We start from the raw sequence: 27,651 nt of genomic DNA, 5'->3' as shown, positions 1-27,651 counted from the left end.
ATTCATCACAAATATGATAATGTACAATATTTTATGTGACTATATAATCTATATTTATACGTAATTATATCAACACATATATTACATATGTGACTATAGTAATATGTAATTATGTGGTTGTATATAATCACCTATTAAAATATATTAAAATCACATAGTTAATATAAGATTTACATAATTATATACATGCATGTGTGGCCACACCTACCTACAAGCTTAGAAAGAACTTTTGAATGCTAGGCACTCCCTAAAAAATTGCTGCCACTTCCTAGGTTATTTGTGTATTATTTCCCATGTGTATTGTTGCACACACTTCACCAGCCTCCTGTATTTCATTTATATGAAATGAATGACAGGGAGATAGGGAATTCCTTGTAATCCTAATTCGATTTAATATGTCAACTTGAATCTACTTTGTATATATCTTGTATATAATTTCTAAGAGGCACTATAGTGTTACTTGTGACATAATGGGTAGAGCTGGCACTGAACCATAGGAGACTGGATGTCAAGACTATGTGATCCTAAGTAAGTCACTGATGATCTCAGAAGTTGCCAAATCCAATGGCATTTTCTTAATCTTCATACAAACATATACACATAAACACACACACACACACATAGAGTCTCCACCTATTAGAATGTAAAGTCCTCTTGGGAGAGGGACTATCATACTTGCTTACATTTGTATACCTATTTCTTAGCAGAGAGCTTGGCATACAGTAAGTACCTTCATGCTCATTCATTAATATTTTTGTTATGATTTCTTTTGTTTTAATTAACAAGCTTTTAAACTCACTCAGAAAATAAAAAAATCCTTAACATATAGCTACATCATCTGGCAAAATAAATTCCCAATTACCTACATTTGAAAATATATGTCTTTCTTCATTTTAAGTTCATCAACTCAGAAGGTGATCAGCACATTTTATCTTCATTCTTTTGGGCTCATATTTTAGCATTGAATCAATCAGAGTTCTAAAGTCATTCAAAGTTGTTTTCCTCAATAATTTCACTAACATTGTATAAATTGTTCTAGTTCTGCTCACTGCACTCTTTATCAGTTCATAATGGTCTTCTGGGATTCCTTTAAGGATTGCTGCTGTGTAGCACAGTTTGACATGTTATTCTAATGGATCATTTTCCTCCCCACTTTTCTTCATCATTATCCTTAAGATCTTGACCTTTTGTTTCTTTATATGAATTTTTTCTAGGTCTTCATGTAGAGTATTCTTCTGGAAATTTGGTTGGTACAGACCTGAATGAGTAGATTAATTTATGTACTTTGCCATTTTTGTTACACTGACTCTAAGTTCCCATGAGCACTTGTTTCTCCAACTATTTAGGTTCGTCTTTATATCAGAAAAGGAGGTTTTACAGTTAGAGGGATCATTCATTCATTCACTTATCACATTACACCTTATTTTCCTCAACTGATCAACAAGGGACCTAGACTAGATGGGCTCTAAGGTCCCTTTCACCTCTAGATCTAGGAACTGATGGCCTTATGTGATAAATAGGAATCTTTTTCCTTTATTAAGTCATTTCTCTCCTTCTCCAATCTGACCCCTCCCCTGGAACTGAATGTTCCTCCAGTTGATTTACTCAACCAATATCTGCAGTGTATTATAGACATAGAGAACACACTGGGTCCAATGTCTAGGTAAAGACCAGATATGAATCAATCACTAGGAGTGCTAAATGTGACTCCAAACTAATAACCTCTCTGAATTGTATGGTTTTTTTCTCTTCCCTTCTCTCAGGTATCAGACATGCTCCAGCAATGGTCTTGTGGCTGGGTTCCAGAGCCGCTACTTTGAATCAGTCCTAGACCGAGAGTGGCAGTTTTACTGTTGCCGCTACAGCAAGAGGTGCCCATATTCCTGTTGGTGAGTTGTTGTCTGCCAAGTTCACCCTCTCAGGAACTCCCAGGGTTAGCAGGGGGGCTGAGAGTTCCTTTACCCTAAGCCTCTGCTATTTTTAAGACAGAACTACAAAAAATAAAAGATAGAACTTCTACATTTGATGTTCAACGTTGTCAAGAAGCTTTTCAGTACCCAGAGATCTACAAGAAGGAAATCTTAAACCCTTACTTAACATATCGTATGACTGAATGAAATTGTAGGCTGCAGTATGACAAAGTAACGAAAATGATAGTGCCACTGCATGCTGCCTTTGTCTGAATCCATCTAGAGTATTCTGTGCTGGTCCTAGCAGTACAATATCATGGTTAGGGAGTCATCCTTGGAATCCAGAAGATCTAGGTTCAAATTCCATCTCAGACTTAGTTGTTTGACTTGGTACAAGTCACTTGACCTCTCTTAGTCTGAGTTTTCCCATCTGTAAAATAAGGAAAATAATAATTCCTACATCGTGGGTCCATAGTACAGATCAAATAAGATATTGGAGTTATTTTGTAAACCTTGAAGGGCTATATAAATATAAGCTATTATCGTACAGTTTTAACATCCACAAGGGACTGTATTAAGGGAGAAATTCTGAAAATTTAATAAATCAGAGGCTTTTGTAGTTATCAAGCATTCATTTCAGTGTGAGCTTATATTTTCTTTAACTTTCAATCAATTGTATGATGGTGTACAATGGAATATCATTTGGGAGAGCCTATTTGCTTTAATATCCTCATCAGAGATGCTTCAATGAGTGTTTAGATGACTTTCATAACAGTGTTATAGAAAGGGAAAGTCAAAAAAAGAAAGGGAAAGTCATTTCAATGACAACAAGCTTTTCCCTGAAATGAGGGCCCATCTTTTATAATATAGATATGATGCCAATTGTTATGGTAGGCTTACAAGTTACAAATCATTCCAGTCTCTAAAAAATTGAAATTGAAGACTAGCCAAAAAAGTAAAAGAAAAGTGTATGGCAGGGGGAAGCTATTGGTAATATGTTACAAATAAAGAATCATGAAGGTAAACGATATATAGGTTGTCATCAAAAATGTATGAGTGGAGGGGGCAGCTAGGTAGCACAGTGGATAGAGTACCTGCCCTGGATTCAGGAAGACCTGAGTTCAAATCCTGCCTCGGACCCTTGACACTTACTAGCTATGTGACCCTGGGCAAGTCACTTAACCCCAATTGCCTCACCAAAAATAAAAGTATGAGTGGGGGCAGCACAGTGGATGAGGCACCAGCCTTGGATTCAGGAGGACCTGAGTTCAAATCTGGCCTTAGACACTTGATACTTACTAGCTGTGTGACCCTGGGCAAGTCATTTAACCCTCATTGCCCCACCAAAAGAAAAATGTATGAGTTGCTGACACCTACAAAGAGCAAGGGATAATTGATGAACATTCTAGGTCTCCCATTAAGATATAGATGTATGTATGTACATGCATATGCTTGTACACATATACATATGTGTGTATATGTGTGTGTAAGCATGTGCACATACATATAATGTGTGTAACCAGTGTAACATAGTGTGCAGAGTCAGCCTCAAAGTGAGAAAGATCTGTGGTTGAATCCTTACTGGCTATAGAACCTAGGGAAAACCAGTCTTTCATTGCTCTTGGCAATTCTCCAAAACTATAAGTTCTTGTGATGTTTAAAATGTTTGTGAGACATAATTTCTGGGTAATTAATCATTTTATTAATAATGCTAGCATTTTTCTTAACAAAAGAGGTAAGTGGAACTCTTGAATGCCAAAGACCCTTCATCGTGGTAGGTTCACAGTTTATATGTCCTTGGAAGAGTGGGTATTCCTGAGGGTGGCAATAAACCCTGATTGGTTAACAATTAATAAGAGTACATATTACATTGAGAAGTGGGTTTACTCCAGTGAGGAGCTGAGAGAATGACATCATGTCACTCTAGAACAGAGAGACTATCTCTATACCCAGACCACCCCTCACTTCCAACACAGGTCAATCCAATCAAAGAATTTATCCATACACAAACCTGAGTAGAACACAATGGCCTTCTTCACCTTAGGTTAAGTGCCTTGTAAGACTGGAAAGGGTTTGACTAAGATTGAGGAGAGCTAATTCAATCTCATTATCAGTAATGTCCTTCAAGAGACTGAACTTTGAAATGAGGACTATAGAAAAAGGGGGAATTCTGCATCTCCACAGATCATTGAGTATTAATAATCATTTCTCTCATTGTAGTAAAAGAGCCTCCTATATTGGTAGAGGGAATTTCCTTATTCACCTTAGAGTTCCCTATAACAATGATATCATAGTCCCTTATTCTGACATATACATATGGTTCCTTCCCCCTGACCCTGTGGTATCTTTCAGAAGTGACATATCCACAAATACTCATCAAAAGTTAATGTCTTTCCAGATTAGTAGTTCTTCCTTCCTAAGAGAAGTTGGTCAATGATGCAAGCACCTAGATTCCTATAAAACAAACAAATTCACACTCTCTTCATTTAATATTTGGCAAGAAGACTCAATCTCCCATGTTGAATAATAACATCACTGAACACTTTAATATTAAACTACCTATTAGAAAGTTAGGAGGTACGCTGGGTAGAGCACAAAGCATATAGTCAAGAAGATGAGTCCAAATCTGGTTTCAGACATATACTAGATGTATGATACTAGGCAAGTTACCAAACCTATATTTGCCTCAGTTTCCTCATCTGTAAAATAGAGATAATAATGGTACCTACCTTCCAGGGTTGTTGTGAAGATAAATGAAATATGCAAAGTCCTTAGCAAAATACCTGGCATATAGTAGGCACTATATAAATGTTAGCAACTTCTCCTCCTCCTCCTTCTTCTTGTTATTATCATATGATCTTACTTTCATCTTGTGCTAAAGAATACATGTCTCAAAAGAATGCTGTAGGGAGACATACTTGGTATTTGACTCTGATGCTGGCCCAGGAAGGACAGCACAAGGTTATTTAAGTGCCCTCAAGTTATTTACAATGGGAAAAGGGTAAGACACTTTTTGAATCAAATAATTTAAAGATTTGGCTAAAAATTCTAGCCCTGGTAAGAGCCAGGGAAATTGGAAAGTGGTTCAGGATTAAAAGTGATTGTAGCATTCATTTGGCTAAACCACCTGCTTGCAGCAGCATAAATCCTTCCAGTTCTCCACAATGTTGCTACCCCAAGAAAGGTGAGTGAGATGGTAACCACCAAATGATAGTGGGTGCCAGGTAATACAAGGGATAGCTCGTCCACTTTTGTCTTTTGAATAGGGCAATGTTCCCTGCAGTCAAAATGGCAGCCTTCCTCGTATCAAGGAACATTCTCTTTCTGGAGCAAGGGCATCAGAAGTCATTTATATACCAAGGACCTAGCATGTTAATCATACATCATGATGAACTTCGCCCTTCTTACAGCTCTATTCTCCTCTTCTTAAGGACCTTATTTCCTTTAGTGTTTGTTCCAGTTTTTGTGTTGTTATCATATGAGGGGAAGAGGAACTTTGTACAACTAATCCTTAAGTACCTTTTGTCTGATTGCCTTTTCACTTCAATTATTTTTAAGTGCCTACTGTGTGAAAGGCACTGTCCTAAATAAACACTGGGGATAAAAAAAGAAGTACCTCAAGAGGCTACATTCTTCTCCAGGGAAACAACATGTGCACAGATAAGTTGACACAAAATATACCAAAAAAAAAATAAATGTAGCCTGTTGCTCTGCCACCACTCTCGCTATCAGTCCCAAATTCATCTGGATTGGGTCAATCACTGGTATTTCCTCAGAAGGTCACTTTTTATCTTATGATTTCCCAATTTAGGTTTTATTCTGGAAAATCCCGCAACATAGCCTGAGACTAGCTCGTGTCTATCCTCCCACAAATAGAGTAAGAGGGTCCCCAGACCCCAAATAAGCACTCAGGGTAATAAACACATATTGCATATAGGATAGACTTTCACCCTCAAGTAGGTGCAAAAGTCTCAGCAGATATGACATCTGCTCAAGAAAAGCAGATGAGTCATAATATGTATGATCAACATAATTTTCTCCCTTTTACCCCTGCAAATGAGAAATAGAACCTACCCACTAATGCCAAGAATTTAGTGCTCTATTAGGTAAAGTTCTGACAATGCTTAACATAGGACCAGAAATTTCTCAGCTTTCTTGCTGCTGGTTAAAGCCATTGAAGGTCTAATTCTGTTGCTTTAATTTCCTAGCAGTTACCTTATTTCTTGTTCAAGTATTACTTTCTTTATCAGCATACTTTCTCTGAGATTCAGTGGGAAAAGGCTGAATTTAGAGCAGAAGACCTCAGTTCAAATTTCACTCTTTCAGTTATAACCTATGTGGCCTTGGGCAAATTGCTTCACCTCTCTAAGTCTCCATTTCCCTTTAGATCCCCTAAAAATTCAGCTCCATTTCTTAATAATAAATACATTACATTTTAGAAACATAGTATTAATCTACTGAAAGTGTTTTCTCCTTCAAATAAGAATGGAATCCATATATTAACAACCCATTGATGTTTTTCAAAACATATATAAAATGTAATTTTATTCATACTATATTCCTATGAGATAAATATGGCAGTTGTTATGCCCATTTGCAATATTAGAAAGCAGGCCCAGGAACATTGTGACTTTCCAAATATCTAAGAAAACAGAAGCAAAGTGAGAACTGAAAACTATGTTTATTCAAACATATAATTCATTCAATGCCCTTTTACCCTAGCCCATCGCCTCTGCTTAGGTAGAGGGAACCCCTGGCTTGGTTCATTTGTGAGACAAAAATGAAAATGGAATGAATATATCAGTAATACAGATTAAAACTAACAGGTACCTTTGTCTACTCTGGACAACATGGTAAAACAATTTTCTAATGAAATGCAGCTTTGTTCAGAGAGACTGGTCCTATTACTCTGCTCTACCATATTGGTCTAGCTCCAGGTATGAGCTCTGGAGGGGAGCAGCACTAAGGGGCTATCCATCTGACCTAGGGGTAGTATCAGAAGCAAGCAGTGGAAACACAATGTGCAAAATACTGTCTCTGTCCAGCATCTAGATGGACAGAGGAAGACTCTTGTGGCCACATCCACTCTGTAGATGATGGCTGCCAAAAACCAAAGTCACAGGAAGCTTGTCTTTTTGGGGGGTGGGGTGGGTGGGGAAATGAGGGTTAAGTGACTTGCCTAGTGTCACACAGCTAGTAAGAGTCAAGTGTCTGAGATTGGATTTGAACTCAGGTCCTCCTGAATCCAGGTCTGGTGCTTTATCCACTGCACGACCTAGCTGCCCCCGGGAAGCTTGTCAATATTTGGATTTGATAGAGAAACTATGTCTTTGTATGTCTCTGTGTATGTCTCTGTCTCAGTATGTCTGTCTGTCTGTCTGTCTGCCTCTCTCTGTCTCTCTGTCTCTCTGTCTCTATCTCTCTGTCTGTCTCGGTCTCTGTCTCTCTGTCTCTCTCTCCCCCTCCCCTCTCCTCTCCCTTCATTCAAAGCAATACTATGGCTTGTAATTTCTAGCTTGCTTGACTTGGGTCCCCTAAATCCATCTTTTATTGATGTTACATTTAGTCAGGAGCCAGCCAGCCATAAACCCTATGGCCAGCAAGCAAATGAACCTTTTATGCTTTAGTTATCTCCAACCCTCCTTCAGCATCATTAGGACTATGAAGTCAGTTTTTGAATGATGATAGTTGAGTTCCCTGTTCTTGAGAATCTTTTACAGGGGATTCCTATTTAGGTTTGTTTGGTCTATACCATTCCTGAGATCTGTTCCTATTCATTAATTCTGAGTGATGAATGAAGGAACTGGCAGATGAGAGCTTTCAGAAAGTTTCATATCACTTCAAATTTGCCCCTGCCCACCCTGCCCATTAATAGGATCAGTCTTATAGGATAGGGCCCCTCACTGGAGTTTTTCAGATACCTCTGCATCTATACTTTACAGCCCTTATGCATTAGAGTTCTTCAAAGTAGTATATATAGTTTCCTTCAAACAGATGGTGCTATAAAGAAACCCTATAGCTACACACCCTACAAATCCCTGTCTTTTCAACTACAAAGATCAAGAGCCAGAATTGCCTTATAACCGGGGTCCTTTTAGAGAACTAAATTATCTAATAGCCAGAATAATTATGCTAGACAGAAGGCAGAAAGGTAACAAGGATTTCTTAAACACCCACTAAGTACCAGGCTTTGTGCTAAGTACAAATTTCTCATTTGATCTTCACAACAACCCTGGGAGATAGGTGCTATTATTATTCCTATTTTACACAGGAAAACTGAGGCAGACAGCAGTTAAGTGATGCTTAGGCAAGTCACACAGCTAGTAAGTATCTGAGGTCAGATTTTAACTCAGGACTTCCTGACTCCAGACTCAGTATTTTATTCACTTTGCCACATGCCTCCTGGTTGCTTTTGACTCTCTTCATTTAAAAATTTCCAGTACTTCACAATACACATATACACATGCATGTGCACATGTGTGCCCACACACACACACAAACACATGCCTTCCCCACACAATATATAAATAAAATGCCTTGAAAGACTATACACCATAGGCAGCTAGGAGGTGCAGTGGATAAAGTACCGGCCATGGATTCAGGAGGACCTGAGTTCAAATCCAACCTCAGACACGACACTTACTAGCTGTGTGACCCTCGGCAAGTCACTTAACCCTCATTGCCCTGCAAATAAAACAAAACAAACAAACAAAAGACTATACACCTCACTCCATAAGATCCTATACTGTTTCACCATTTGAATGCAAAAGATAGCCTTGTCTGGTTGCTGGGCTCTTGGGAGCCCACCACAACCCGGGAGGAGGCCCCCAGGGAACAACACATTAGAAGGAAACACATCCCTTCAGCTCCCTAATTCTCAAATGTTGACATTGACAAGTCAGTATGTCCAGAACAGGAACTCTTTGTTTATTTCATTAAAGAGGAACATGGACTTACTGTGTTGTCTATGTCCTGTATGAGATAGCACAATAAATAATCTTCACAATGTTCCCCATGTGAATGGCAGTTCATTTACCCATGTGCTGGGAAGGAGAGGTGAAGAAAAAGAGCAATAGGAGAGGGAAGGGGAGAGAGAAGAGAAGGTGAAAGAGGGAGAAGAGGGTTAGGAACAGGGACAAGAAGAGAAACTCCCTGGCTGATTTGGCTGCATGTTCATCTTAAATCCAACAGTCTCTCTTTCTGAGACTTTGAGATTGTTTATTGCATAAGGATAAGGACCCCTACTGACATGGGTCACCCACCCCCTTCACCAGCTAGACAGACTTTCTCACCGGGCTTATAAAATTTTATCATCTTGGTGATGAGCCTTTCCAATATTAGCTAGGTCTGGATACCTTTCCAGATTGGTAGATCTAGTCCATGCATGAACTGCCCTGATGTAGTTTTTAAGATCTCAGAATCATCTCAATGCTTTGAGGAAGGAGGTATGGAGGATGAATTGAGTGGAGACTCTGCTTTAAGTTTAATAAACCCTGGATGGGTAAATTGATTATTTTCTCAAAGAAAATATAAGTTCCTTGAAGGCAGCCACAATTTTCTTTTTTGTCCCCAATAGCTAGCATACCAGGAACATAATAAATGTTTGTTTGTTTGAATGAATGAATGAATGAATGAATGAATGAATGAATGAATGAATGGATGGATGGATGGATAGATGGATGGATGGATAGATGGACGGATGTTTGTGATTAAAACACTAATCAAAACAGGAATCTACAGAATTATAGGAAGGCATTTCTTCCAAAGAGGAGTCCGGGGGAAGAAGGAGATCCCCCAATAAGGTTTTGAATCAAAGAACCACAAAATATATAAGTAGAAAGGATCTCAGAGGAAATCTAGTCCAGAATCCTTTATCTTACATCCCTAACAAGTGTTTGTCCAACCTCCTTTCTGTTCAAGGAAAGTCAATACCCGCCACCCATTTTACTTTGAGGCAGCTTTGATTGTAGAGACATTGTTCCTTACATTGATCCCGAGTCTTCTCTTCATTCTCCTTCTTGGGCCAAACAGACCCAGACCCAGAAACACCTAGAATCAGTTCCTGCTTCTGATATTAATAGCTGTGCCTCAGTGGGAAAGTTACTTAAACTTTCTGTTTCTAAGTAACTCTATACGACTATACATTGAAATATTTTACTGACATGCATATAAAGTAATTACCCACCAGAATTTACAAATGAAGTAAATGTGGTTCTAAGATATATCTGACAGTCCAGGGAACTTCCCAGTAAGGGAAACCAGACTCAGAAGAACCAGGATCCCTTTGGGGGTGTCTGACATCCCCCTCCCCCCTGTACCCAGGGATGCATTTTCTCTCTCTGACTTGGCTCCCACTCTAGAGTAACTTCAACAGACTTTCTAAAACAAAGTTTACATATGGCTTATGTCCAGAGTCCCTCAAGTCAACAGGGGCCCCTCTAGAAAAGGTACTCAAAATGTAATATGGGCATTAGCTATAAGACAGCTATTTATTTTCCCTACCAAAGAAATTGCTTAAGGGCAAAAGGTTCATAAGCACATTTAACAAACAGAAAACAAACATTTCACCATGCTCTCTCTGAAAGGTAAATAAGAGCATGCACACACATGTACACATACATGTACACATGTGTGCATATACCTGCACACATACCCCTTTACAAACAAAGGAAATTAAGGAACAGAGGTTCAGAAATCCAGATATAATGAACAGTTTACCCAGGTCCTCTGATTCCCAAGCCCATACATAGGATTTAGAATTGGAAGGGCATTTTGACAGACGGTTTGGGAGTGTTGTTCAGTCATATTTCAGTTGCATACAACTCTTCCTCACCCCATTTGGGGTTTTCTTGGCAAAGATCCTAGAGTGGTTTGCCATTTCCTTCTCCATTTCATTTTACAGATGAAAAAATGGAGGCAAACCAGGGTTAAGTGACTTTCCCAGGGTCATTCAGCTAGTGTCTGAGGCCAGATTTCAACTCACGAAGAGGAATCAGCCTTACTCCAGGCCCTTTATTGTATCAACTATACCCCCACACACACATGCAAACACACACTTGTGTGTGTGTACATCTATGAAGGTGAATTATATAGAGAAATATATGGTTATTGAGATATGTATGCATAAATATCTATAGCTATATTTGAACTGGAACTGTGATTTCAGTGATATAGGGAATTCCAGATAAGAAAACTCCCTTTACCAATAATATAGTTCTATAAGTATTAGTTTCTGAGAGTTTCCTGAGGAACTGAGAATGACCTGACCAGGGTCACTCAGGTATGTGTCAGAGGAAAGACTTGAAGCCAGGTTGGTTCTCTCTACTATGCAATCAGAGCTCCCTCTCTCCACTTAGCAATCAGGGCTCCCTTTCCCTACATGTATTGTGTATGTATGCATTTATGGATGTGTGTAGTATACATATATACATGTGTGTATAGAATCACATGTATGTGGATAAATACATGCCAAGAAAAAGACTTAGACTTCTCATGACAATGTTTAGTAAGCCACAACAGTATCTTTAATGTAGCCACAAGCCTGCAGACTGCTAATGACAATTTCCCCTTCTCCAAACAGCTATGGTGCTTGCACACCAGATTGCTGTTTTCTAGCATGGCAATGATGCCGTCCAGGTAGTGACTGGCTATGGATCTAAAGGGCTGGAGGCTTAGAAGTGAGTGCCCATTTCTTTCCCTAAGCAAGCCGCCAATATCAGCATCCAAGGCAACCACACATTTTCCAAATGTGTTTACTGCCAAGGAAAGTCCTTTGGGCAGGTGGTATATCTGAAAGAGTGCTATGCATGGAGTCACAAATACCTGACTTCAAATCCTGCCTGAGATCCTTGTTAGCTGACCCAGGATCACAGTTTTGAGCTGGAATTTATGGTATCTAAGAAGCTCACTCAAAGAATGATGCTTATTCATGGGACTGTGCCACCAGGGAATCATCGCCTAAGAAACTATCTTGGAGTTCAGGCAGAGACACTAAATGCATAGACTGAGGGGCATCAGAGTGATGTCCCTTTCTCATCCTCCATAATTCACATTGACTTTTTTGCCCTGATTAGTGGAATACCTACAGACTATTGTCTCCAAAGATGTTGAAGGTCAAATAATATCAAAAGATGGATTGCTAAGAGACCATGCTGGTCAACCCATTCCAACACCCCCCCAAAAAAATTTCAAGATAGCAATGGAGAATAATTAAGTGATAATAATGAGACTAGGAGAAAATTTAGTGATTTACTCAGGGTCATACAGTTAGTGAGCAACTGTGCCAAGATTTGAATTCAAATCATCCTGATGCTAAGACCAGCATTCTATCCACTATATCACCTGGTACAATAGAAAGATTACTGGCTCTTGAAAATGGCCTTGAAAAGGCCATTTGATTTCTCTGAGGCTTTGTTTCCCAATCTGCAAAATGAAGGAATAGCCCAGATGACTTCTAAAGTCCTTTCTGGTTCTAAATTCATGATCCTATGAAGTGATAGAAAGTGATAGAAATACTTGAATTACTCATTTTACATAGTCCTTTCAATACTTTCCTCATGGCAACCTTGTTCATTATTATTGCCCCCATTTTACAGATGAGTAGATTGAACATACATAGAGATTAAGTGATTTACCTATAGTCTAAGACAGATAGTGTCAAAGGAAGAATTTGAACTCAGATCTTCTGACTACAAGTCAAGTGCTCTTCCCAATACACTCTACAAGTTAGGAAACATATCACAATGTTAGGATTCACACCTTCCCAGATTCCACTTTTCTTTTCTGTGTATTCCATTCCTAGTACCTATTGACACTCCTGTAAAATACAGACTCATTGAAGGCAGGGATCATTTTGTTTTTGTCTTTATATTCCCTGGAGCACTACGCATAGAACTTGGCATATGATAAGTGCTTAAGGAAGGTTCCTAAACTGAAGTATTGAATGCCCAAACCCAACTTCTTAATACCCAGGATGGAAGGTAAGAAACTATCCCAAATGATCTGAGCATTGAAAGCTGGTGGCTCTCATCATAGACAAAGAGAATGCTATACATTAAGAGACTAGAAATAGATTGGTGGGGAATTGAAGGAAACTTCAATCAGATTCTAGGTCCTTTTTTTGTATTCTTAACATTTCTCTGCTACTGCTTAGGAACAAAGCTTCCTATAGATAATAGGGTCTCTGGGATTCAGTAGAATCAATGGTCCCTTTTATCATTCTGACTTACATTCACTCACATTATCATGCCATATTTATAATTTAATCATATAACTGCTGCCTAAGGACATATACCTTCTGCTGGGGCTTCAAAAACTCAGGGAATTCATGGATTGATGAGCTGTCTAATAGTCCTTATTCAGCCAGAGTCTAAATCTTCCCAGGACAAAGCAAGGCACTAAAGCTTAAACTCTGCTTGCCAAAGCAGGGCTGCCCCTTGTCCACTGCTCCTCTTTACTGTGAGACAACATGAATTCAGCCAGCTGGGTGTCCATTCAACAAATATTTAGTGGCCACTCACTAGGATGGGCCCCACCATGCTGAAGCAGGTGATGGGATTGGGAAGATAAGATTTATAGACATAGAAATGTGAACAGCATAAGAGAGAGATGACATACAGACTGTTGTTCAGGTGGGGAGGGGAAAATATCTAAGATTCCAAAAACAGGACAGTTCTACTTTCTAATGCACCATTCCAGGGTGGGACCCCACTCCATTCCAAGCATCCATCCTTGTCTCATAATCAAGTTTATCAGTGTTCATTTTTGCTGGAGTGAGCCAGGCTTTCCAGGTACATACTTAAGCTCTGACTGGGACGTTTTCAAGATTTTTCTCTCTTTTAAACCAAGAAATGCTCTGGCATAATGCTACCTTCAAGGTGAGATATGAGAGGAACTCAGAAGCAGATCAGAACCATAATCATCTCTTCTGAGGTTTGGCCTGTGTCTTAGGAAAGTGGAATTTCAGACCTACAGTATTCTCACCATAAGAACTCAACCACTATGACTACAATACTGTACAAATGCAAGTTTCCCCTAGTCCTTTAGTGAGGAGACCTGATTCCTCCTTGGGACAGAAACTTTCCTGAGTGAATGGCTGACTTGGATTCTACTCAGAATGGGGCTTCTCCATTTTCTTCTCAGAGAACAAAAATAGAATGCCCACCTATTTCCTCATCTGTAAAAGGGGGATAATAATAGCATCTAATTTAATATATAAATTAACAAAAGGTAAATTTATGAGGGGGGGCAAGTATTAGCATCCAAGGAAATTAAGAAGGGCTTCATATGGAAGGTGGCATCTCAGGAAAGTTTTGAAGGAAACAAGGGATTTGGGGAGTTAGAAATGAGATGGATAACGCTTGGTACATAGCATAATGTTTTTCATTCATTCAAAAAAAAGAGAAAGAAATGAGATGGGAGTTTATTCTAGGAATATAGGGACAGCCTATATGAGTCATAGAGTGGGAGATGGAGGTTGATATATGGGAAACAAAAAGAAGTCCAGTGTGGATGCTCCATAGAGTTCAGGGAGGAGAGGGATGTAGATAATGAGGTTGGAAAAGTCAGTAGAGGCTAAGTTGTGAAAGGCTTCAAAGTGGAACTTATATTTCATCCTAGAGGAAATAATCACGGAGTGGGTGAAGGGTGGATAGAAAGGTAACATGGTCAGATCTGTACTTCAGGAAAATCACCTGAGTATCTATGTGGAGGATGGATTAATATGAGGATACATTTTAAATGGGGAAACTAATTAGAAGGCTAATTAGACTAATTAGCAGTAGAAAAGAGGAGATGAAGTTCTTAACCAGTGTGGTAGCTATGCAAATGAACCAAAGAGATTAGATACAAGAGATATTGAGAAAGAAAGAGCAAGATTTAGGAAGTAAATGGATATTTAAGGGTTGGGAGAGTAAAGAATCTAATATAATTGGAAGGATGGTGGAGTCCTTGACACCTGTATGACATGCCTTGAGAACACTGAATGAAAAAAATCACTAAGCATTTTCTCTCTCAACTATAATGTACAACAGAGAATAGACCTTTCCTTCTTTAATATTTGACCCCTTCAAGTACTGAGGGGGCCAGAGGTGAGGTGGGGAATTAAGAGGATGCCATTTTCCAAATCCTATCCATTTCATTTTCTATTGGGAAGACCTGAGTTCAAATTCAGCCTCAGACACTTACTTTCTATGACCCTAACAAAGTCACTTAATCCTCTTTGCCTCCATTGCCTCATCTGTAAAATGAGCTGGAGAAGGAAATGGCAAACCACTCCAGTGTCTTTGCCAAGAAAACCCCAAATGGGGTCTCAAAGAATAAGGTATGACTTAACAACAACAACAATATCTGTAATACTTATCTCATCCAGGTGTTGTGAAGCTATAAAGAGATATTGCATGTAATGTTGTCCTTTTATATGTCAGTTACTATTATGAAGTAAAAGTTTAGTGTTAGCCAGCAGTATAATAAGGGGGCCAAAAAGTTATTTTACCATAATTGATGTTCTCAAAAAGGTAATGTCCAGATGAGGAAAGCTATGGCTTTCATGTACTCTCCTGTCAGTATTTTGCCCCTTTGATTAGTTTTGTTTAATTTACTTTTATACAACCCTGTTCCTTTAGACTTTTCTCCCATTTCAGCCCCTCATGTTTGATTTGTTTGTCAACTCTTTTCCTAGTTTTGGATTTGTACTTAACTTATTGGTTTTATTTTCCTTCTTATATTTAGGTACCTAATTCTCACCCTCCTTTCTCCTCCTCTCAGTCAAGCAGTAGGTCCAAAATCTGTCCCCTGCATTTTCTATTGCTTGTTATTTTTTTCTAGCAAAGAAATCTTACCTTGTTGTCTTCATTAATTCTCTTCCCCTATCTCCTCAGTTGGTTTTTAAAAATCCAAATGTAGGACGTTACATTTAGCATATTAAATAATCCCCTTTTCAGCTTAGCTCATCACCTTTGGCTGTCAAGGATATTTTTGGAATCTCAGTTCTGCCATACAACATATTAGCTACCACCTTTAACCTTGATGAGCTTGTCATCTGGCTTCATCTAAGTCATAATAAAATTATTGAAATCTATATGGTTGAAGAGTCCCACTGATGTTTCATGAGTAGCATCACTCCAGGTTTACCTTAAGTCATTCAGTCTTTCACTCTCTTGGCTCAATAATTTAATTGCTTCCAAATCTACTTGAATGTACTTTTGTTCACTCCACACCATCCCATCTTGTTCACAAAGGTATCATGAGAGGTATTTGCTGAAAGCCAGATCAGTCGATCAATTAAAGCCCCCCAAAGCATTTATTAAGCACTGCTGGTATACAAGCAACAATGGGTGAGGACTGAGGACATAAAGACAATTAAAAATACTCCCTGGAGGGGCGGCTAGGTGGCACAGTGGATAGAGCACTGGCCCTGGATTCAGGAGGACCTGAGTTCAAATTCGGCCTCAGACACTTGACACTTACTAGCTCTGTCACCCTGGGCAAGTCACTTAACCCTCATTGCCCTGCAAAAAAAAAAATACTCCCTGGTGTCAAAAAGGTTCTATTCACTTTATTCTTAGCAAATTCCTTTCATCTATCATCTAATAACTCAACCCACCCCACCCCCCAAGAAAAAAAGTGAAACCAGGTTAGTATGATTAACTATCTTAACCTGTGATGGCTAACTCATAGAAATCACTACCTCCTTTGTCAAGAGAAAAAATTTTAATAATACATTCCAGTTTTGCTAAAAATCAAAATCATTCTCTCCAACCTAATAATCTGAAATATTCACCTTCATTTCCTTTTTGAATATCAGGACATTTGTCTTCCTTCAGTCCTGTAAAAGTTGGCCTAGTCTCCATGACATTTTTTAGAGATCATAGACAGTGACTCAGCAATTCCAGTACACACAAATTCTTTTGAATTTCTTTTGAGCCTCAGGACTTGACCTTGATGAGATCATCCAGGTACTCTTTTCCTATCTCCTCAATTATATCTAGTTTTCAATTCGCTTTTAACCATTTGTCATTGTTGTTGTTGTTCTATCCTTCTTGTTCTAAAGTCAATCCCTCTTGATTGAAAAAAGGGGTGCATGGGAGGGGCACATTTAACTACCCCAAAGGTAGTTGAAAAAGTCCTCATTACTTCACGTGAATCTGGATGAAGACCAATGAGAATTATTGTAAAGCTTTAACTATAACATTTTTAATGAAATGTAGACATGTTACTTCTAAACATTTATATCTATTTGATTTAGATTAAGGAAATTGTTGCCAAATAGTAGTTTCATTTTGTCAAAGGGAGAATAGTGTATAAATCAATTTAAAACTACTTATGTAAATGGAACTTCTGAAGTGCTTGAAAAACATTGATTTTAGGGAAGGTGATCATCCTCCTTTTAATCTTGTTTATACTTTCTTGTTCTCTGAATTACCACCACCACCACCACCACCACCACCACTAACAATACCATCCCCATTAATCACCACCAACAACATCACCACCATCAAAACCATTCTCATCGCCATCACGAGCAACAATATCACGATCACCACCACTACCACCACCACCACTGGTACCATTAACATCAACACCAACACCACAGCCACCATCAGAAGCACCATTGCTTTTCCCCCTATAGGTAGGTAAACTCTATTTAGACTCTCTTGGAATTATCAGGAATCATAAAATGAGTAGGGTCTGTTTTAATGAAATTGTAATGACCTGAATTTGGCATCAAATTCCTATTTCATAAGACCTGTTGTTTTTCATTAGAAAGAGGAAGCCATGCTTAGCTCATAGCAAACAAAGGCAAGCCCCAGAAAGTCTGAGTCCATTTGGAAATGAAAAGATTGAATGGATTTCGGAACTTGGCTGAGCTTGATTTCCCACCGTGACCTCGATGAGTAGAAACACATGCAACACATTTCCAGTTGGGCTTGGCTGCCTGACAGGGGGATTGTAATGTCTAAAGCAGAGATAAAGTGCAGAACAAGAAAGGCATCATTGTGTAATGGAGAGAAGAAAGTGTCAGAGTCAGGAGATATGGAATCTAGTTCATTCACTTAGCTAGCTGTGTGACCTTGAGAAAGTACCTTTATTTCTCTGGACCTCAACTCATTTTCCTAATTTATAAGATAAGGAGCTTAAATGACATGACTTAAGGTCCCTGCCAACTGTAACATTCTAGATCTCAATGATTTTGTGTTTTTGTTGGTCAGTCATTTAGTCATGTCCATCTGACTCTTCCCGACTCTGTGGACCATATTATCCATGGAGTTGTCTTGGAAAAGACACTGGAGTGGTTTGTTATTTCCTTTTCCAGGGGATTAAGGCAAATAGAGGTTAAGTGACTTGCCCAGGGTCATGCAGCTGTGAATGAAGCCAGACTAGAAACTAGATCTTCTTGACTCTAGGTCCAGTGCTCTATCTACTGAACCATCTAGCTGCCCCTTTAGGTTTCATCGCCCTCCCTTTCAGCTGAAGACAATTGGACAACATAGATAAGACCCTTTATCTCTTCATGGTACAGTGACCTGGTCAGCATGAGACAGATGAAAATTCTTGCCACTTAGGAGCCTAGGTTAGCTCCTGGACAATGTTAGAGTGTAGATACAGATCTTGAAGCTCCAGTTCAACCTATAGGAAACACTGTGGTCTGTGTCAGCTCTTATGTAAAAGACTCCCTATGAACATAACTAATGATCAGTTGTCCTGGGAGCTGATAATTCCACAGAGAGGAACCATGGGACTTCAGACCTCAAACTTTCTCCCAGATTAGATGAAAATGAACTCAGACCCCCAGGAGGAGCCTAGAATCAACTTGGACTTGGGAATACTATAGACTGGGTTGACTAGCCTAAAGAACAAGAGGAATATTGTTAGGAAGCAGGTAGGAATACCTACAATAATAATAGCTAACATATACCACATACACAAAATTAAGTATATTCATACATGCACGCATGCACCCACACATATACATGTATAACTTTAAATTTTTCAAAGCGATTCATATATTCTAACATATATTCTAACAACAGCCCTGTGAGGTAGGTTCTAATATTATCCCTAAGTCACACATGAGGAAACTGAGGATGAGAGAAGTGACTTGTCCAGAATTACACAAAAAGTAAGTATCTTAGGGAGGATTGACACTCAGGTCTTCCTGATGCCAAGTGCAGAGCTCTAGCTACTGCACTACCTAGCCTCCTCTGAGATGAAATATGCCTTTTATTTGCACTTTGATGGGAATCTAGGGGGAAACTAATTAGTAGAGTTCTTGTCACCCCCGTTAACTCTTCTTGGTGTTTTCATGGTAATTTGCCAGGCCTACAGTAGACATAGTCCATACCTCGTTCAGTCTATTTCAATCCTGTCACTCATCTATAGATGGTATCTGCTGGTATTTTTCCTACAATAACCTTTATTCATTTTTTCTCTATTTCTTTCTCTCTGTCTCTGTCTCTCTCTGTTTCTCTATCTCTCTCTCTCTCTGTCTCTCTCTCTCTGTCTCTCTCTCTCTGTCTCTCTCTCTGTCTCTGTCTCTCTCTGTCTCTCTCTCTCTCTCTCTCTCTCTCTCTCTCCATCTCTGTCTCTCTCTTCTCCCTCCACCAGGTTGACAACTGAATACCCAGGACACTATGGTGAGGAAATAGACATGATCTCCTACAATTATGAATATTACATGCGGGGAGCGACAACCACATTCTCAGCAGTGGAAAGGTAAGTAAGTCTTCCCTTTGAGTGAAGGATGGAGAAGCAGGGAGGGTCCATGTGGGAATGTCAATCCTCAGTGACCTCATTTTATTCTCTTGACTGGTAGGGGACTTACCTAGGAACGCTTGTTCAGATGGAGGAACTTGGGTAAAAAAGTGTCAAGTTATTCTGTTGGACTAATTATGCACAGCAGGTCTGGGCAGCTTTAGACCTGGACATCAAATGTGTGGTGGTTTTAATATAATGATCCTTAAAAATTATTATGACCTTTCTATTTTTACCAATTACTTTCCCCATTGGTGGGTGAAGAGTGTTAGGAAATCAGCCCCTAACATTTCTCTGCTCTTAGCAGCTAAAACTATGGCACAAAGTCTTTGCACCCTTCATTCAAAGATATACTTCACCCATGAAAGCCCTTTTACTCAGAGCCTCTTCACTCTTTTTTAAGCATAATCCTAACATGTTTGGTTATCTGGTTTCCCATCCCACAGCAGCTCCAAAGACCAAGTGTATATTACCAGAGGCAAGCACAAAGGTATCAATGAGAAATGGAAGCTAATAAACTGAGTACAAGGTAGAAGTTCAAAATATTATTAAAAAGTAAATCCAGAGGGGCATGTAGGTAGCACAGTGGATAAAGCACCGGCCCTGGATTCAGGAGGACCTGAGTTCAAATGTGGCCTCAGACACTTGACACTTACTAGCTGTGTAACCCTGGGCAAGTCACTTAACCCTCATTGCCCTGCCCCCCCCAAAAGTAAATCCCAAACCAAAAAGGAATGCAGACTAGAACCATTTAGTGGAGGAGAACCTGTCCCATATACCTCAAAATCCCCCACTACCCCCAAGATCATTTCATTATAAACACAATGCAATAATTGATGGGTTACATTGGAATGATCACTGAATCCAGAATCAGAACACTAGAGTTCTGATCCCATTTCTATGTATGACTACCTGTGTGACCTTGAGAAAGCTATCAAATTCTCCAAATCTCAGTTTCGTTATTTGTATATGAGGACTAGGACAAGATGACCCATAAGTTCCCCTTCAGCTTAAATCTAGGAGTCATGTCAACACACATTATTAAGTGCTTACCATATGTCAGGCACTGTGTTAAGTGCTAGAGATTCAAAGAAAAGCAAAAAGCATCTCTACCTTCAAGGAGCTTATATTCCAACAGGAAAGGGAGAGATAACATGTAAACAACCATATATAAATAAGACACATCCAAGGTAAATTGGAGATAAACCCAGAGGAAAGGCATGAGTATTAAGGAAGGCTGAAAAAGACTTTTTGAAGACAATGGAATTTTAGTGGAGACTTGAAGAAAGATGGTAGAGAGATACCATTCCAAGAATAGGACACAGCCATTGCAAATACTTAGTGTTAGGAGAGGGAATGTCTTGGGTGAGGAGCTGCAAGGAGGATGGAGTCACTAAATCCAAGTTCCTATACTTATAATGAAGACCCTGATTCAGAAAGAAAAAGTTAAAATTTCCTTTTGTTTAAGAAAGCAGGAGGGCAGCTAGGTTGCTCAGTGGATAAAGCACCAGCCCTGGATTCAGGAGGACCTGAGTTCAAATCTAATCTCAGACACTTGACATTTACTAGCTGTGTGACCCTCAGCAAGTCACTTAACCCTCATTGTCCTGCATAAAAATTTCCAAAAAAAAATTTTAAAAAGAAAACAGGTGAGTGTTACATTTCAGAAAGATTTCCATCATAAATGGCTAAAGAAAAGAAATGCTTTGTCACTTAAAGGAGTGAGACTAAGTTTACCTGCCTGCTGATGAATAACTGAGATACCATGACATTGGCTTTGCTTACACTGAGGCTCACCCATACCCTGAGATTTGCTCTTGTACCCACCAGTCCAGATTTAGATTTCTACCATTTTATTCCCAATACCTGAACTGCAACATTCCAGAGACTCCAGCTTGAGAAATACTTCTAAAATGTAGTACACTTGGCATATTCTTACCCTCTAGATGAAAACTGCTTCTTGTTTTCCTTTAGAGAGGCACTGGGAACAGAGCCCCTGGAATGCCTTTTAAGCCTGTCTCTGAACACTGCCCAACACAAATTAACAGCCTCTTGAAGCAGTAGTGGGAATGCCCTGGCTTGCGATCTTATTTGTTTCTAACTTTTCGTATCCCAGATACCCACCAACCTGACACAACCATGTCTGATAAATGCACATACCACCAACTGGTTAATCTCCAACCAGAAACAAGTCATCCCTTATACTGACATTTGCAGGAGCCAAGACCAGTCAAAAGTAGTTGGCCACCCAGGCTCTCTAAAACTTTTGCCTGGTCTCCAAATTGTTCTAAATGGGTAACCTTGGAGCCGGGGTTAGAATGAGGAGGACTGCTGTGGGCCATTTGTACAGTGTATACAAGGGCTGCAGGGATATTGACAATGGTCCCACCTACTTCCCCATTCATAGCATGAAAGGAGGGCCTTTCAAGGAGAAAGGCTCAGCAGTCCCATCTAGGGAAGAAAGATATGTGGTTCTTGTAAAGGGAGCACTCTCTACAGACTGAAGAGAGAAGAGGGAAGTATCAGGGTTAGACTGGCATCCCACAGAACAGTAGAACATTTCCTTAGTAGCATGTATAGAGACTTGAATATTTTATCCTTTCCCTGATCTTTGGGGAGGGAACAGTAATAGCCAACATCCAGGTAACCCTCTCTCAAATCACTTTTTTGAGGTTGTCACACATAAAATAACAGCAACAGAGGTGCCATTACAAGTGCCAGTGTTCCACAGACTATATCCATGGTAGGAATAACTATTATAGCCTGTAGATTTTCAATGATGTTCTGTGCTGAATTAGAAGGAGTAGCAGGATTTTGGTTGGGGGGAGTGGGAAAAGGGAACCCAATTCTGCTAAGATAATAATATCACACATTTATCTAGCACTTTAAAGTGGGCAAAGATTTAGTGACATGGATACTATTATTGCTCCTTCCCCAGAGAAGAAAATTGAGACTTACCCACGGTCACATATCCAATTAAATGTCTGAGGTGGAATTTGTTGGGTTTTTTTGGGGGGGGGGCATTGGGGTTTAAGTGATTTGCCTAAGGTCACACAGCTAGTAAGTGTCAAGTGTTTGAGTCTGGATTTGAACTGAGGTACTCCTGAATCCAGGGCTGGTGCTCTATCCACTGTGCCACCTAGCTGTTCCCTGAAGTAGAATTTGAATCCAGGTCTTCCAGACCACAGGTCCACTCCTATCTTCATTACATCCTGCCTCTTATTTTAGAGAACATGTACTCTCTCATCAGTAGATGTTAAACACTCTTGCAAAACTAGTGCTGAATTTTAAAAGATTGGGCAATCCTGTTCACTCCCCATCTCCAAAACCAACAAACATCTGAATTTGATTTCTTCTTGACCCACTAGAGACTCTTGAAACACAGGCACACACAAATATCACCTATGGATGTGTAAGCACATTCTAGGGTGAGTGTTACAGTTGACCCTTGCCTTCAGAAACCTTACCTTTTATGCACACCATCCAATGCTTTGAGGTTCTTCATAATTCCCTTCCCCAATTTCATGATTCTCATACATTGTTCCATTTACATTGTTCCATTTACCTCAACCAACAGAGTGTACTTTAAATGAAATTGCCAATATATTGGGGGTCATGCTATTTTTAAATGGATTAAATGCCTTCTTTTCCTAGCTTTTATCCTGCTTAATCTTGGGAGACTCCTTTTAGTTTACTGCATTTAATTGGTCCCTGATGGTAGCCATGTATAGCTAGATACTGGGATCTCTAGTTATCCATACCTAACTAGGGGGAGGTAAGGTCCAAAACTATCAGGTTCACCAACAGTGATCTTCAGTTCTCTGTCATACTGTCTGTCAAAGTCATCTATACACTGGGTTTTAAAAACTCAAATACATAGACTTTGGACAGATTTTTGCTCTTCAATTTAGTAGCTATGTGCCTTGGGCAAGTCATAACTCAGGTTCTATGAGCCTCAGTTTCCCACTGCGTAATATAAAATAACATTTGTACTACCTACCTCAAAGGGTAGCTATGAGGTTCAAAAGTGCTCTGAAGTTGCTATAGAAATGTAACCTGTTATTATCATGTACTTCTCATAGCCCTTCCAAACTTCCCTTTCTTTAAACAGAAGGTCAGTAATACACTGGTTCCTGAGGAATTTGTCTTTATTTCGTTTGCCCTGTTTATGCAGCAGCCTACCACAACTTTGACATCACCCTTCTGTCCTTTTCTCTCTCCCCACAGGGATCGTCAGTGGAAGTTCATAATGTGTCGGATGACAGACTATGACTGTGAATTTGAAAATGTTTAGAATGTAACTTACCAAAGCTGGTTGGAGAGTCAAGGACTGGGGAGAGAGCTAGAGGCATTTCTATTCATCAACAGACCAGCAGGATCTCTTGCAGAAGGAACTGGTCTTCTCTCTTTCTGTCCCAGAGTTATTGACTATCACATCAGCCCATTTGGCCTTTCTGCCTAGTACCATCATACCCATATGTTTCACTAAGTCTCCTTTCTCATTGTTTATGCTTTGGTTAGAGACCATCTCCTATATCTGTCGATGGCTTCCTGTGTTATATCATGTATGTATTACATCTGCTCCCTCTGCTCCAAAAGAGTCTAGTTTTGTAAAGGATCTGTCATAAATGTGCCATTGTCAGCAAATAATTAATATAAAGGACTATGGTGTAAGATGAATACAGGGGCAGAGGGTTCAAGGTGGAGGAAGAGGAAATGCCCATCTGATTGTCATCTATTTGAATCAAACGTTGTTTCCTAACTCTATCCTAACCAAGAATGTCTTCTTGCCATGTAACACATGGGGGTATTTGAATTGTGTGATCTGGTAGTGAGGAGAGTGGGGAGGAAATCAGGGGGAGGATCAAGGGTTTGAAGAAAGAAGGGGAGGAGAGTTTGCTAAAATAATTCCCTGTCCTTGAGAGAGATGAATCATTATGCCTGCTGATGAAAATGATGTGTGTGTGTGTGTGTGTGTGAGTGAGAGAGAGAGAGAGAGAGAGAGAGAGAGAGAGAGAGAGAGAGAGAGAGAGAATATGTGTTGGAAGGGCAAATGGGAATCAGACTGAGGGAGGAAAAAAAAGATATAGTTGATTAAGAAAATGTACAGGGAAAAGAAATTAAAGAGAGAGAACTTGACAATTGTGATAAGTTTGGAATTCTGGGGGAATAAGCAGAGGGTTCTGACCATCTCCACTACCAGTGTTCATTCCAATAAAGGTGGAAGGAGAAATGTGAATAGTCAAGAGGACATGGAAGGGCACATGGTCAGGAAATATTCCTATGACAGTTGCCTTACTAACCTGGTTCCCTGGGAAACTTTCCATTTACCCTTTCCCTGTAGAGTTTAGGATTCCTTGACAAAAGAAAGGCAGTAGATATGGGAAATGTTCCAATTCCTCCATCTACAGCCCAGCCCCACCTCATGACACCTTCAATGCCTATCACTTGGCACAAGGATAAAGACCATAAACAGAATAAACAAACTAACTAAATAAAAAATACACTATTTTATAAGTAGTCAGTGTCTTTTTGTGATTTCCACAAAATTTCCTTCCCAGTCTTATTTAACTCATTCTTTAAAAAAAATTAACTCTTTCTTTTTTGCCATCTCCCTCCACTTTGCTAAATGGCCTTTGCTCTTTCTTTTGCTAGAGAGTCACCCCCCCACCCTTTTTTTGCCTTGTGCTGTTCTTTCTTCTTTCTCTTTCCCAAAAGTTCCAGAGGGATGGAAACAAGGGGGAAAGCCACAGAAATCTATCATTATCCTGTGTGCCTTCTATAAAATAAGATATTGAGGTTCTGATCAGATTTTCAGAGAAGCCTGAAAAAGTCAATTCAAATGGAGACAAATGGAGAAGCTCTAACAAAGCTTATTAGTTAGTAGGAATGTGAGCCCTTGGGTGCAGCTAGGTGGCTCAATGGATAGAGCACTGGCCCTGGAGTCAAGAGGACCTGTGTTCAAATCTGACCTCAGACACTTAATACTTACTAACTTACTTAATACTTACTAACTGTGTGACCCTGGGCAAGTCACTTAACCCCAATTGCCTTAAAAAAAACAAAACCCAAGAATGTAAGCCCCTTGAGGGCAGGAACTTTCACCTTTGTATCTGTATTGCATTATCATTATAGTAATCATCATTAATAATAATAGCTAATGTTTATATAGCATTTTAAGGTTTGCAAAGTATTTTACATATGTTAAAACCTTTGTTCTTACATAGTTTCTAATGTAGTGGGTACTTAATAAATGCTTTTTGAATTATTAATTATTATTATTAATTAAATGCTTGATTAGTTATAACCTCAGACTCCTAAGTCTTCAACCAGGGCATCTTTTTTAGAATGAACTAGAGTTAGCAGGAAAAAACACTATCCTTATTTGCCTTAAACTCCAGAACAGTGACTTCTCCACCCCATTCTTCCTTTTCTTCCTGCTGGAGATTTTAATTTGCAACAAAAGAACTCAGTGTGTTGTCCTTCACAAAAGAAACCATTAATATTTCAGAAACTGCAGCACTGGTTCAGTCCCAGATCCAGGAAATGGCCCCAGATTGGGGGTGGGGGGGTGGGAGGGACCCAGCTGGAGACTGAGACAAATAATACTGATTGGCTGACTTGACAATCCCCAGGAAAAGGCAAGGCTAATGAAAAATGCTGGAGCACACAGCTGGAGCAAGGCTGGCAGAGCTTGTACAAGAATATTCAGGGCAGGAAAGGACAGATAAAGTCCCATGACAAGAGGTGCCAAGTAGAGTCAAGGGGGAAATGCCTTCCTGAAGTAGAATGGCTGGTCTGCAAAGAGGCTGATGAAGCTAAGAACGAACTGACTCCTTGGTTTGAGGCCAAGAAGCATATGCCCTTTGTTACATACTCAACTCAACAAATAAGTAATGAATACTTAACGTGAGCTGAACCCATTTGGCAAAGTGCTTGACGGTCCCTGTTGTTTTCTGAGGTATTGGAGTCTAAGGATGAACTAGGAGGCTGGAATTCTCCAGATCTGGGTTCTAATCTTGGATCTTCCTGCAACAAACTGTGTAACCTTAAATGAGTCAAGCCTCTCTGGGTCAAAGTTCCTTGCCCTACCTGCTTCATGCCATAATTATGGGAAATATAGTGAAAAGAAAAGGGCTTCTAGAAAATGAAAAGCAATTTACAGATATTATTCCATGTAACAGCCTTGAGAAGTTGGGCTTTGTTATCATACCTCCACAAACCGAGAAAGGAGCATTTGAGTTCTATCTAGGTACAAAGCTAGAGGGAAGCATGGAATACTTGGATACTAAAACCAGATACAGAATCATCAAGACCTGGGCTCAAATTCTGCTTCTGACACTTACTGACTGTGGGACCCTGGAAAAGTCATTTAACCATTCAATGCTCCCAGGGAACTCTCTAAGACATGGGTCCTTTTTTTTATCTTGGATCCCTCTAACAGTCTGGTGAAGCCTATGGACCCCCTTTCAGAATAGTACTTTTAAATGAATAGAGTGTGTATATATATATATGCATGTGTATGTGTTTATGTATGTATTTTACAGCAAAATTTTATATATAATTTGCAGTAAATATATATTTATAGTATTCATTTAAAAGTATATATATATATATGATTTTAAAGAAAACCAATTAGAATAAAATACATTTCTCAAAATGTATTGCCTAAATTTTTACCTGTTGTCTCCTCCATCCAGTTATGAGCTTCTCAAGTGTAGAGAATATCTTTTACTTTTCTTTGTACACCCAGAACTTAGCATGGTGCCCAGCACATACCTAGCAAGCTTTTAATATTTACTGACCGATTGTGACTGACTGTCAAGGAGCTCATGGACTTAAGGATAAGAATCTCTGCTGCAAGATTATGTTATGGACAAGTTTCTGATACAATGAAGATTTTCACACCTAGTTCTCTATAGAAATGCAATTATAGGACTGCCTCCTACCCTTAAGCAGCAATAACATAAAGATGAAAGATACACCAGTG

The 27,651-nt window shown here is 39.4% G+C and overlaps 1 protein-coding gene across 1 annotated transcript in view; it reads left to right on the top strand.

Moving 5' to 3' along the window:
• The window catches only part of DPT (dermatopontin), a 45,097-nt gene extending 18,103 nt beyond the window's left edge, over positions 1–26,994 (top strand). Inside the window, exons 2-4 of the mRNA XM_044004650.1 lie at positions 1,764–1,889; positions 19,515–19,622; positions 23,889–26,994. Of these exons, the coding sequence (XP_043860585.1) occupies positions 1,764–1,889; positions 19,515–19,622; positions 23,889–23,955 (301 nt within the window). The 3' untranslated portion in view covers positions 23,956–26,994. The remainder of the gene's footprint in view (positions 1–1,763; positions 1,890–19,514; positions 19,623–23,888) is intronic.
• Positions 26,995–27,651: the final 657 nt, after the last annotated feature.

The sequence above is a fragment of the Dromiciops gliroides genome, chromosome 4 (genome assembly GCF_019393635.1).
Source record: "Dromiciops gliroides isolate mDroGli1 chromosome 4, mDroGli1.pri, whole genome shotgun sequence".
NCBI classification, from domain to species: domain Eukaryota; kingdom Metazoa; phylum Chordata; class Mammalia; order Microbiotheria; family Microbiotheriidae; genus Dromiciops; species Dromiciops gliroides.
The sequence above is the reverse complement of the archived record's forward strand: the minus strand, read 5'-3'. Positions and strand labels throughout refer to the sequence as shown.